The following is a 13,177-nucleotide window of genomic DNA, read 5'->3' as shown; positions in this document are numbered from 1 at the left end:
CCTGTGTCCAAAACTGGTGTTTACTTAAAAAGAACATCAAGATACGAGATGCAGATCATCAGCTGTCACAAGAAGACCAGGTCATTAAGTTCAGCTCAGTAATTCTGCTTAAAGCAATGAACCTTCTCCAGAAGAGAATCCAGCCCATGGAGAGTAAAACCCCACAAAACCTTTTCACACTTCCTCTCTGCAAAGCTACTAAAATATATACACACACTTATACATAAACAGTATTTCAGACAGCATGATAAACATGAGTTATGCTTGTGCTCTAGAATAGCTTTGTTATCTTTGGGTACAATATCTCTGGTCCTAACATCAATTTCAAGTTTAATTCTTCTTAATTAAACCACTTTTTCCAATATTACATTTGCACTATTTTCTCAACATAAAATTGTGCAAAAAGTAGGAAAAATAAATCATTATAAAGCTTACATTTCAAGGTATAAAACAAACAAAAAAAATCCCCTACACGTCTGTAAAGCCAACACTGAAGCACTGTGCTCTGTAACAAATATACTAAGACGACAAGACTAAATTATCAGACTTCTTTATATCCCCACAAGGAACGAAATGCAAATTTCAAACTGTAAGTTACAGTACGTCCTCATTCCTCTGACTGGCAGAACTACTGGGCATTACCACCTTTCCTAAAACTGTAGGAAATAAGAAGCCTCGGGGATCTTTTAGACAAGCATGCAATTGTGCGTTTTTAGTTCAGCTCAGCAGCATCACATAACAGCCCTCGCATGCTTACAAGGAGCGCGGCCAGCACTCAATCTACACGCGACCGACTGGCGAGGTGTTTGGTCACAGCTCCCATGCTGCAGCCTCAGCACGCGGCCAGCAGCCAGGACCCTGGTGGCACTGGGGCTGCTGGGTGGAAGCCACAAGCTGGGGCCAGCCCACTGCACAGCGGCGTGGGGGGACCCCGGGGAGTCATCGTCATCTCCCGCCGGCGGCCACGCGGAGTTCCCTGTCCCCGACGTACTGGTATGTGCCTTGCACTGGTACGTGTCTCGTGGCTTTTAGCCGTCCGAGTAGTTTGGTACGCAGCTTTCAGTGTCAGCCATCTCTGCTTCTCAGCATGCTCGTACGAGGGATGCTCTAATTCAAGTGACTATCAATCTTTGCATGAACATGCAGGGGAGCAGAGTCCCATGCAGACTGCTTCCCATTCTCTCCATATAAAAAGTTGAGGAGACACCAACAACAACAGAGTTTAGAAATGGGGAAAAGCGGATCAAGAGGATTTGGCACTAGAATTGGAGATGCTTCTTGTTTAATAAGTATTTGTCTTGAGAGTTTTCAAAAGGAGTAACCCTTACAAAATAAAAGCAGACCAATACCGGAGAGAAAAGCATTAGAAGAAACGAACAGGTGCTCTGAAAGCACAAAAGCAGTGTTTTACTGTTTTGCAGACTGTAGAGATATAATTAAGAGGATTGTTAAAATAATAATGACAATCAGAGCCCTTTCTTCTCCCTGAAAAAGGAGGAGAGAGGAAAAAAAACCCTATCAAGCACCCCCTCTGAACTCTCAAAGAACCGCCAACCTAAATGAAACATTTGACTTTCATTTCCGACAGGAAACAGAAGCGATGAATAAATACATCATGACTTATGCTCTCCTGCTCATACACGCAAGCAAATTCCATTCTTCCCAAGGAGAAGAAAAGCATATATCCTTTTGGACAAGAGCTAACAATACTTAATAGCTTGATGATATCAACAGGCTGATTCACAGACTTGTGAATTCATTTCAGTGTGTCATAGAAATGAATTTACCAGACCTATTTGTTATTCTTTGTTTACCTTCAGAGTGAATTATTTCACTTTTGGTCAACAGGAAAAAACAAAACCAGGAAACACGTTCACTGAACTGTTGGACTTAAAAGTTTATGTGTATTGTGCATATGATGTGAGAAAAAATGAAAAAGCTTGGGACCCTTACATTTTTTGCAAGCCTTTCAAAGATGAAGTAATTCCATCTGTGGTTATAGAGATGATGCCAACAATCAAAGCGATTACAGAATAAAGGTCAGCCAAGGAAGGGTGAAACTGGAAGGTGAGAGAGGAACAAAACCAAAAAGCCATGGTAGTACTAACAGTTATTAAAAATGAAGTGATGGAAGACTTTTTCTTTTAAGGCACAACAATCTCTATGCAAAATATTCTTTGTATCGAGTAACAACTGCAATTGAAGTTATAATGTCAACTTAGATAGAACAGTGCCCTGATCCAGTGTAGGTAATTCTTATGTCCCTGAAGGAGCAAGAAAAGAAGTGACCATAAATACACAGATATAGTCAGAAACTAAAGAGAGCTTTCTTTAGACAGAAACTAAAGAAATCTAGGAACTGTGCCAACCAGTGAAGCCAGCAGGAGATCAAGAGAGCTCTAAAGAGAATTAATACTCTTGCACAATGTGAAATGCATGAAATGTCTGTATATAAGCTACTCTCATCTTACCCTGTGGTAAGAGAAACACTGACTTATGCTATTCTAACCCTTAAGTATCAATCAGGCAGGCTTAATGGTTCAGTTAAGGTGAGATCATCTTCATATTACACAACAATTTTATATAACATATATTAACACTGTAACAAAAGAATGATTGCAAAACTTTTTTTGCTTACCTTCCTTTTCAGCAAATGACTGACTATCTGCAATGACTTTTGGCATTTCTGGATTGTAACGAGTCCCCTCTGGAAAAATCACTAAATACATCTGTGGGATTAAAAAGAAACAAAACAGACAAGTTCTTATAATGAATGTAAGCTGATTCCTTTTACAGAAATTATCATCACTTGATAGGTCCATATTGTATTTAGTTCACATCATCGATTACTGTTAGGATCCAAAGAAAATCAGAATACTTGAGCTAAAATTTCTTAGCTCTAAGAAACTTACTGTTCAAGGTTCAAAATAATTTTCTTTGAATGTACACAATAGAAAGTTGCCCAGGTGATTTAGGAAGGGAGATAGCATGCATCAACAAAAGTGAGCAAGTCAGGAGCAGCTGATATCAACAAGAGTATCCGTTTTGTTAAGTGGGTAAGAGGAGACTTTGAAAAGACAGTCAAATATGTCACAGATGACCTAAATTATTTTTTTCTTTAATACTGATCTTGCATCTAGTCCTTCCTTATGCTGAAATATACATTTAATTCCATTCATAATCAGAAATATTATTAATTGAAATTATGATAGATCAACTACCTTATGTGCTGTTATGCATCTCACTGTATTAGATATTAAATATATTATGAACTTAAAATCATAGTTTAGCATAATTGGAACTTCAAAGTCACATTCTTTTAAGAATGCATGTCTGCAAGGTTAGATTTCCTAAGTAAATTAGTTTGCTTGCCCATTCAGCAACAACCGTCTATGGGTTCTCAAATAATTACACAGGTAAAGGTTGCCTAAGTACCTGCATATCTGTAGTGTAAAATTATGTACCCAAATAGAAGCAGTCAAATTTGATGAATTTTCCATTTGCTTTTGAAACAGAACAGAGGTTTCCATCTCTCTCTTTTTGTGTGTGTGTGTCTCTTGCATAATCTCCTACATACAAAGTTGATGCAAAACATCACTTAAGCAGTGAAAATTTCATATTGGGGGCTCATCTGCAGAAGAAAAGGCTACGGCCACAAATGCTAACTAGCATGGAGTTGAACATGACACATTCACAGTAAAACCATGCCTACTGTGCCTAGACTAACTACTTAATTTGTTATCTTTGCAGAAATGAGTCTCAAGAATTATTTGAAAGGAAAAGAGATGGTGGATTTACAAAATAGCGCAAGGAGGATTATCAGTGAGTACAGGAAGACACTGACAAGCGGGAGTGCACATCCTCAAAAGATGCAAAGTTAAATAAAAACTCAGAAGGAGACACACAGGAATATAACTCTGTGCTTCTGGCCCACAAAGCATCAGAGTATGCTGGTATTTGCACTTAATGATTACAGAACAGCTAGAGAAAAGGCTGAATGCAGAACGACAGGACCCAGAAAGCGAACTCTTCCAGTGAGGAAGGTTGAAAGATGCGCTAAAATGCAGAGGAGGGAAGAAATCTAGGAACTGTGCCAACCAGTGAAGCCAGCAGGAGATCAAGAAAGAGGAGAACTGAGTACATAGCCTAGAATCTGGCAGGGGAAAAAGAAAAACAAAAATTAAGAATGGCAAAACCAGTGTCAGTGGAGTAAAGAGAGCTAGAGGAAAGGCTGTACTTGTCATGGCATGTTTGGGGAGGAGAACTGGCAGATTGCAGAGGCAGGTAAAGTCCAAGAATGTTCGAGGACCGGCAGAAACCCAAGATTTATACAGATTTGGTGGGGAAAGAACAAAAGAAAATGGGTTTAAGAGGTGCTTACTTTTTTATAACATGACAGTAGCACAAACACAGGGACGAGTACAGGAATCCTTAGACCCAGCTGCAGTCCACACTTCCCCCAGCCACCTATACACTTCATCTATGAAGTACACTGTTGAGATATTTAAGTGACTAAGTAAAACTTTTTAGATGGAAAGGGCATAATATTCAAATTCAGATTTTTTTTTTCCATAAATGTGCTTATATTCAAATCACATAATTTGGATCCTTAAAATGGTACTTCAAGATGAGGTTACATCCCCCCCAATTAAAGACTGAATGCTCAGCTCCAAAGGGTAATACAGTGGCTGTAATAGGTAATAATTGGCAGAGCAAAGAAAGTGAAGCACACAGGGTAGGAATATCATTCTTGGTACAGAGGTCAGCACTTGAAAGCATGCAACAACATTACCAGCCTTCAAAGCAGATAATCAGTCACTGAAAGCTGATTACACAACAGAGAATAGTATCTACTTACTCCAGTCCTGCCTGTGTAATACAAAGCAGGGGTTGAAATTATATTTTAATTATTCTTGTAAACCTCTAAAACACAAGCAGCTGAACAGGTTTGTTGACCAGAATCTGAGTATCTCTGAATTGAAAGCATACCAACAAGACAGAGAAGTGGCCTTTGCTTTAAATTCAGCATATATAAACCCAATATGTAGCTCATTAGGACTACTATACCTGAGCAAAATTAATGAATGTAAATAGATGTCCTACCTATACTCACGTAGAGTCCTATGCAAGACAAAGATAATTCTGCCAGTGCAATTCAAAGAGCCTACCAAATCTACTTGTATGATTGGCTTTTCTCTTCTCTCACCATGAGCAGCAGAAGCTAAATCCTTAAGCAAAGATTATAAAAACTACAAATCTCTAAGATTTTAATAACTAAATAAGCTCCCCTGAACTTGGATTAAGAACTGTAGAGTTGTAGGAGCATTTTAATTGCCTAGAAATACTAGCTGCAGCTAGGGCAATTTTTTATACAGAATTTTTCATTTAGGGCAATTAGCTACATAGAAGTTACGCACTTTATTGCGGTGACTGCAAAATACAGTGCTCGTGTTGAAAATGGCATACAAAATTTTGCATTACCATAGTCCCGATTCATCGATACACCAATTTTAACCCAAGCAGAGTAGGTCCCTACATTCAGTTACATGGTACTTTCATGCCTGTTTCTGTGTAATGGGTGGGTGTCAATACACTCGCTATCTCTCATCAATTTGAAAGCTTCAAGGAGTGGCTCAGGATTCATTTAGTAAAACCCTACTGATTCTTGTTGGAGGCAGAAAACCAGAAAAGACGCAGGGGTTACCCGCAGAGTCCCCAGTGTAATGTCAGTGAACTTGCCACAATCCACAAATGAAATGAATGGACGATAACTACTTTCACCTGGATAGCAACTCCATTCATTTCCCCAGTGTTGCCAAGGCCTCGCAGGCAAAAAGAAATAGCAATGGCACCGAGAGGAGCTGTGCTTCCCGAGGCGGGAGTAGGGCAGCCGAGGAAGTCCTTGAGATAGATCAGAGTGCCGCAAAAGGAGCTGGTATGGGTGGAGCAGGGGAAAGGGGCACGAAGCAACACACGAGTCCCTAGAGTAGAGAACATAATCAGCCCAGATACCATAAACATACAGTGAGAAGAGGGGATAAAGAGAAAACCTGGCCGAGGACAGGGCTTTGGAGGGTGTCCTGGAGAGAGTAGCTGCCACTGTAGAAGAACATAGGGCATCAGGAAGTGGTAACTACTGACAAAAGATATCTTTCATTTACTGTGCTGTTCCTGGGTGGGTGACAAGGGGAAAACAATTAAATATTTTTATTTACAGAGTTCAAAATTGTATTAGATGATGCATTTGCTTGGTTTTAATGCTATTATTATTGCATCCTGACAACTACACAGATTCATATCTGAATCCATTTAGACCACTGCCTAGAAGATACGCTTCCGGTGAATTGGATGAGAAACATTAAAACTTGGATCAATAACTGAAAAAGATATGGTATGAGAAAGTGTATCTGGTATAATTGGAACAAAATACAAAAGGTGATGTGAGGAAAGCAGGCAAGGACATCCAGGATTTACAAAGAAGTTGTCAGGGATTTGCAAATTAGTAACTATATGACAAAATAATTACATTAAGCCTTATAGCAGTATCTGTATCTGTTCCCTCCATATTTTTACTGTTTGATTGGCACTGCTTCACATGACAATGATTTTTTCTGTGAATGAATGAATGACAAAAACAAAACACATAGTAACCAGCTAAATATTGGCTGTACTGGGTTAAATCCCACATCTCAGAATGCAGATTTCCTACTCTCAATGCATGATAAAAAGAAATATAAGTTACATTTTCAGTTATCAAACTGAATAGTTTGCTGTTCAGAAAAGTTAACTTTCCTTATAAAACAAGCAGATTGAGTATATCAAGTGTCAGCTGGATACATTGTTACATTGAGAAATGCGTTTATCTTTTTATGGCTTACATTAAAACAACATTAACACAAAAGTGTCCTTCAAACCGTGTGACAGTCTCTGCTCTCACAAGACGTAAGATTGCAATTTGTTAACCATCAGCCAGATTTTATGTAATTTTAAACAAAATCACATTGTTTCAACTGAGTTTTGCAAACAAAAGGCCCAATAGTGAACCATTTCAGTGTATAGTTCAATGACAAGTTTGAGAAGCAAAATAATTTCCAGAGAGAAATAAGAAAATTTATTAGTTCAAGATCTCCACTAAGAAAACACAGGTGCAACAGCATTTCAGTCTAGCATCGAGTTTTGTGCTTGTCTGATATTGCTGTGCTGCACCTGGGAAGAAGGGTGGACCAACTGCGAACAGCAGGACAGAAAAAGGGGCTGTTTAAGGCAGGCAGGTGGGTAGAAGTCGTAAGACAAGGCGAGCAAGGAGCATCATGCAGTCTACTGTCCCTACACAAAATCAAGCATACCAGATCACTAATCCAGTTCTACTGTGAATGTAGAGGCCAAGAGGCGGCCTTATTTTTCCTGTCCGCATTCCACCTCCAATTTACTTTTTTTTTTTTTTTTAAATTAAAAGAGAACCATATGACGTGAGGCAGTAAAACAAGCAAAACATTGCTACGCTAATGAGAACAGAAGACTGGTTCTGCCTTCCTACATGTCTTCAGTTTCTTAATGGGAACAGGGATGGCTCCAGACAGACTGAATATTAATCATTTGGATTCTTTTGTTTAAACTGTATATGGAGAGAAACTGTAAATAACAAAGTGACCCTTAACACAGATTCCCGTCCATCTCCTCTCTATTGGCATATCATTCTTTCCTTAGCAGCTGAAAGACAAACTTTTCTCTAACACTACGTTAAAGAAAGAACTCCACCACATTCATGCAGAATGACCAAGCAACAACAGCTGCTCACTCAACTGAGGAAAAGCCCACCCTGAGCTGTAGCATTCAGTGCATAAATTTTAATAAAAATTCCAGAGTAGTAAATTATTATCGCATGAAGCTGATGAGTTCAGGGCGTACTTGCTTTACTGATTAAAATGTCTTCATTTTAAAAGCAATATGGTTGCTTGTGAATGTCACGCTAAGTTGCAGAACTGCAAAGTTTCTTCATGAATAATGCACTAAGGACACAGGTTATCATGTTCTTCTCCCAGTAGTAATTGTAGATTAAAGGGCATTTACAGCATCTACTTTGAATTCTCAGATAAAGTGGATTATAGAAAATTTAGTCTTCCCTCAAATGACAACTCAATGGTCTGTGTCTTTTACCCCAGCAGATGCAAACATTTGTCTCAGTAAATAGGCTTTTGACAGCTTTGGTTTTGTAAAACTTAAGTGTCACTCCCTATATGGTTTGACTGAAAGCGACCAAAACCAGAATGCATTTCTGCAGCAGTTACACTTATTTCTCTTCTATCCCAGATAATACGACGAAAATGGCAACAACTGCCTGGTAAGCATGTCCAGGTTCTGTGCCCATTTCCAACACCACCGAACTTCCAGATAGCCAAATCGCACCAAAAAACAAATGTACCTAAGTGGCCCCAAATTCATTTGGCATTAGCTTAGATAGGTTAGGTATAGGTTTTCAATCCACACACAACTGAGGAGGGAGAAGAAAGATTCACATGTAGACATCCACCATGGAAAGCAGAACCCACGGACGTAGCTTTAAAGAAAAGCGTTATGCTTAAACCTCCCCTCACATTCCAATTGGGCTAAAAATCACACACCAGCCTGTCCAGTCAATTTATAGCACTGGAGCAACACTGAACATCATTTGCATGTGTCCAAAGAGATGCAGAAGTAGATGAGTTTCTAGGCCCATCTTCCTAAGACTGTATTAAAAAAAAAATCCACGTTTTTATAAAGCAGACTAATTTAATGCAGAGTTCAAATCAAGACTCTCATCATAATCAAAACCTTATTGTTACAACAAACTCCTGTGTTTTAGAGGGTGCAGAGGGAAGCCAGAAAGCCAGAATCAACCAGAAGCTGCCTCTTTGGCTAGCAAGAAATCCATGGGTCTATGCAGGATACCCTGCTAGGATATTTCATCCAGACTAACTAAAGCAAAGTTAACCAGCACTCTGCAGGGGGAGCAATTGCTTCGGGGGATGACTACAAATACGTTTCATACATCCTGCAATTTGTCTTCGCTTATTCCATTACATTGCAAGTTCTACAGAAAGTAGAATCTTTGCCGCTGACATACAGAAAATAACTTGATGCAATGGAACCTTTTCACATCCAAGGACCCTGCCAGGTAATGCGGGCACAAGTTACCACTATTGAATATGACCATCTCCTCCATGTGGACATCATTAGATTAGACACTGGACAGCAGAAGTTCAGTTGTCGTAATATATTTCTGGCCTTTGTAACTCACATACTAAAAAGTGGAAATAGATCCGCTTTCTTATCTTAATAAAAAACAAAAAACCCTGTTCATGCTAAATCTTAGTTCAAGACAAAATGAGTTTGAGCACTGCCTTAAGCAGGGACGTTTTACTCATTTAAGCCTCTCAGTAAGCATAATGCCAGTTTACTTCTTCAACACAGACACGTGCACAAACAAACACATTACCTCAATAAAGAAAAAAAAAAAAAAGACTATTATGAAGGTCAAAACAACCTATGCACTCCGTTTACCCAAGCCTCAGCTTATAAAAGGTTTGCCACTTAGTATTTGGAGTGGCAAGTCCTAATCACATTTTAAATAAAATGAAAGTGTAACTGTTCTATATCAAGGCTTGCTGAGTTGGTTTTCTTAAGTCTAGCCAAAAAGGCAGAAAACATTTTAATGCACAGCTTCCATTTGCATGGAAGCAAAGCACAGTGATTCTAACCACTGAGCCACAAACCATACAGGGAGTCATGAGAAAAGTCACTTGGCACTAACAATCATTCTTCAAATAGAAAATTATCAAGAGTTAGGGGGTTTTTTGTTTTTTGTTTTGTTTTGTTTTTTTCTCTCTCTCCTCCAGGCATAGCAGATAAAGTTACTCAGTTCTAAGATGTCACTGCCATTAAAAATGATTGATCATTGGGATGATTAATTAAGATTTGGTAAGAATGGTTCTTGACTTTCATAAGTCAAGAATACCAGTCTCTGACAAGCATACAGTAGTCAAAATGTCTTTTGAAACACAGAGAATACTAACAGTGGTTTCTCAAGGAAGGTGCTACAGCTCATGTTCTAAGATTTAGTCCAGATCCCGCCTACCTTCTACAGACAGAATTACAAAGTTCATACCATTCATAACGGCCTAGTCAAATTTTCCTAAGTTTAATTAGAGGTACCACTCTTATCACAGAAAGAGGCTGTAAAAATACAGAAAGAAAATAAATCCATGATTACTGTCTTGCAGTTTGTAGGTATCAGGCATGGCTCAATTCTCCAATAAGCCTTTGCCATTAAAAAAGTCAAAGAAAATGAGGAGAAGGAAGGTATAATCTTACCGGAGTCTCAGTTTTCATCTGGGCCCGCAACTTCTCTCTCATTTCTTTTTCGTTGAATTTGGCACTTCTTTTTACATAGACTCCTCCATGCTAACGAAGAAAAAAAACCATAAAGTATTAAATATTTAAGTAGTTTAATGTAGAATAGTTGGTAGAAGAACAAACAAGACGACAATGACAAGTCACCTTTATGACTCACGCTGCAAATTGCCCACAAGACGTTTTCTCCTAGGATGAAAGCACCTGAAACTAATTTTACATTTGCGTGTACTTCAGTTCACAAAATCATGTTAAATAAAGACCAGATCAAAAAAAAAAAAAAAAGCATAAGACACTTCAAGTGTCATGTTTAAAGGTGTCAAATAATTAACTGGAAGATGGTATTGGAACCAACCCCAGGGATCTATCTATTCCCGACAACATTGACAAGTAGCTTAACTTGTATATCACAGGAAAAATCACACAACTGAAGTTACTCACATACAAGTACTTTTAGGTCAATGTTTTTAATTTTATCTGCCTGCTCTTAAATAGTGACTAATGCAAATACTGGAATTACAATTATCGTACCTCTACATACAAAATTTATAAATAGCACAAAAGTAACTAGCATAGGTCTTGAAAACTTCCATGCACTTTATTAGAGAATCAAACCTTTAATAAAGAAGTTATATACCAAGATAATAATTGAATAAGTAACAAAATCTTTAGAAGGCAAAGGATTTTGTAAAAGTATTTTGAATGAAAATCATTATAAAAATAAATGGACCATTTCCATTTATAAATTATTCAATTTATAACTTGTTCCACACAATTTATCACAAAAACTTCAGTAAAAGGACTATGGCAAAGTACACACAAAGAAAGAGGGTTATAAAGAAATAAAATTTGCCTCATCATTTCCCTCTTCCATCAATTTGTTTTATCTACAGCGCAGCTACAAGAGGATGTAAACAAACATGCTCCAAAATGAACTACTGATACAATGAATTCAGAAAAAAGATATATAGCTTCCAAATAACAGAATTTCATTTTTAAGGTACATTGTTTTCATGGGGTTTCTAACCGATTCCCTAACTTGGTAATACTCTTTTCTGCCCACCCTGACCTTTGGCATTAGGATTTGTCAGATAATTTCTGTCCATTTAAGGTTTTACAAGCTCTTAACAGAAAGGTAACAGTGAGATTAAAAGTACTAAGAGCTGAACGTCATTCAAATGTCTTATCTCAGGAAAAGATACACCACATTGTAGAAATAGGGGTGGTGGTGTGTGTGTGGGGAGCTATTATTTTATTTGCATGGCATGGACAGGAATAAAGTTTGAGGGTTTAGGAGAAGGCAGGCAGAACAGGCGGTTATGCAAAGTGCTTTCAGCTTTTGCTTTTCATGGCATGGAGAGATGGCCGTGCAGCTGCTTAGCTAGTAGTATTTGACGTGACTTTTAAGTTGTTCTCCAAAAGCTGCAGTGAAAAGGAACAGAAAGTCAATGGTACATTAACTCCATATTAAATATTCTGTCTTAACATTACTGTCTGTAGTTCCCTACCAAGGTGAAGTAGCCAGCTGCAACACTCAGCTGTGCTGCTGTGGCTGGAAAGGGACTAAAACTAAGAACAGTCCACCAAGCTTGGCTGTTAGCAGGCTGGAACATCGTATCAGCACCATCCCACAAGCAGTTTACCAGTCCCGGATAGATAATGGCATGAACAGAAAAATGTTCCATCAGCTGAGCAGCAAACAGAGAGCCATGTTATCTACACACTCCACACGTAAGACCGTTTTTAAGATCTGACACCATTAAAGGGAAGTAGAAGTCTTATTCTGTACAGTGACACTCAACACAACAACCACTTTCAGGAAGGGTAAACTCAGTTTGATATGAGAAACAATGCATCTATTATACAAGACTTCCATGTAATTGATAAGTCATCATTCTGCGTGAGCTCAGCTAGGTCAAGCTTTGATAAATGAGGGAAGGCTGGAATCAAAGTCTTCCCTTAGATTACTAACCTGCTGCAGTAAACTGGGAAAATACTGAACCACCTTTTCCTTGTTTAATTTGTGAACTTGGAGAAATCAAGTTACTATTGTACAGTTTGCTTAAGGACACCACAACACCAAAGACAGGTTTGGTGTCCCCACCTCAGACTTTTTAGTGCTCAGAAATAGATCTGTACTTCTCAAGTAAATATGAGTACCCAGTCACGTAACGTAAGAAGAGCCAAATTACATATTGCAAGATCACCATTCACTGCATACAACCCAACTACACAAATGTCAGCTCTCCTATGGCGCAGGGTTACAAAGCTAAAGAGAGGCAAGATGCCATACTAGCTAAATATTTGGTTATAATTCAGTAACAACCAAAAGGGTGCACAAGCTGATGCTGAATAACAGAAAAGACAAAGACATACTTCCTATGTTAAAAAGCCAAGCAAACTCTGGGATATCAAAAATATTTATCAAAATTACATCCCAGCCTCACCAGGTGGTACAAGATGAATAGGAGCTAGCTGCATTTTGGTAGAGAAAGATATGGCAAAAAAAAAATTCAGATCCACCCAAAAATAATAAAGCCAGTTTTATGAAAAGAAATAGCTCTACCTAATAAATCAAACCTGGAACATAACAGGTTAATTTAAGTGGTTCTTTTCTTTTCTTGCTATTAGATAGTTGCCTCCAAAAAAGAATGCTAGTTATGCAATTGTATATAGCTTGAATTCCCCAATTTGTATTGCATTTCCTTTTCAGTAAGAGATCAAATATATGAACGCTTTTCAAAACAGATTTCTGGAAGTACTGTTTTTAAGGTTACAATTTTTTTCC

General features: G+C 38.3%; 1 protein-coding gene across 4 annotated transcripts in view; it reads right to left on the bottom strand.

Annotated features, from left to right (window-relative positions):
• AGPAT5 (1-acylglycerol-3-phosphate O-acyltransferase 5) overlaps nucleotides 1-13,177 on the bottom strand; it is a 60,610-nt gene that overhangs the window by 26,735 nt on the left and 20,698 nt on the right. For all 4 annotated transcript variants that reach the window (XM_075145191.1, XM_075145192.1, XM_075145194.1 and 1 more), the window contains exons 4-5: nucleotides 10,351-10,440; nucleotides 2,639-2,729 (exon numbers count right to left, since the gene is read on the bottom strand). In XM_075145191.1, the coding sequence (XP_075001292.1) occupies nucleotides 2,639-2,729; nucleotides 10,351-10,440 (181 nt within the window). The remainder of the gene's footprint in view (nucleotides 1-2,638; nucleotides 2,730-10,350; nucleotides 10,441-13,177) is intronic.

Source organism: Calonectris borealis, chromosome 3 (assembly GCF_964195595.1).
Source record: "Calonectris borealis chromosome 3, bCalBor7.hap1.2, whole genome shotgun sequence".
In the NCBI taxonomy this organism is placed as follows: Eukaryota; Metazoa; Chordata; class Aves; order Procellariiformes; family Procellariidae; genus Calonectris; species Calonectris borealis.
Note: the sequence above shows the minus strand (reverse complement) of the source record. Positions and strands in the feature narration are given on the sequence as shown.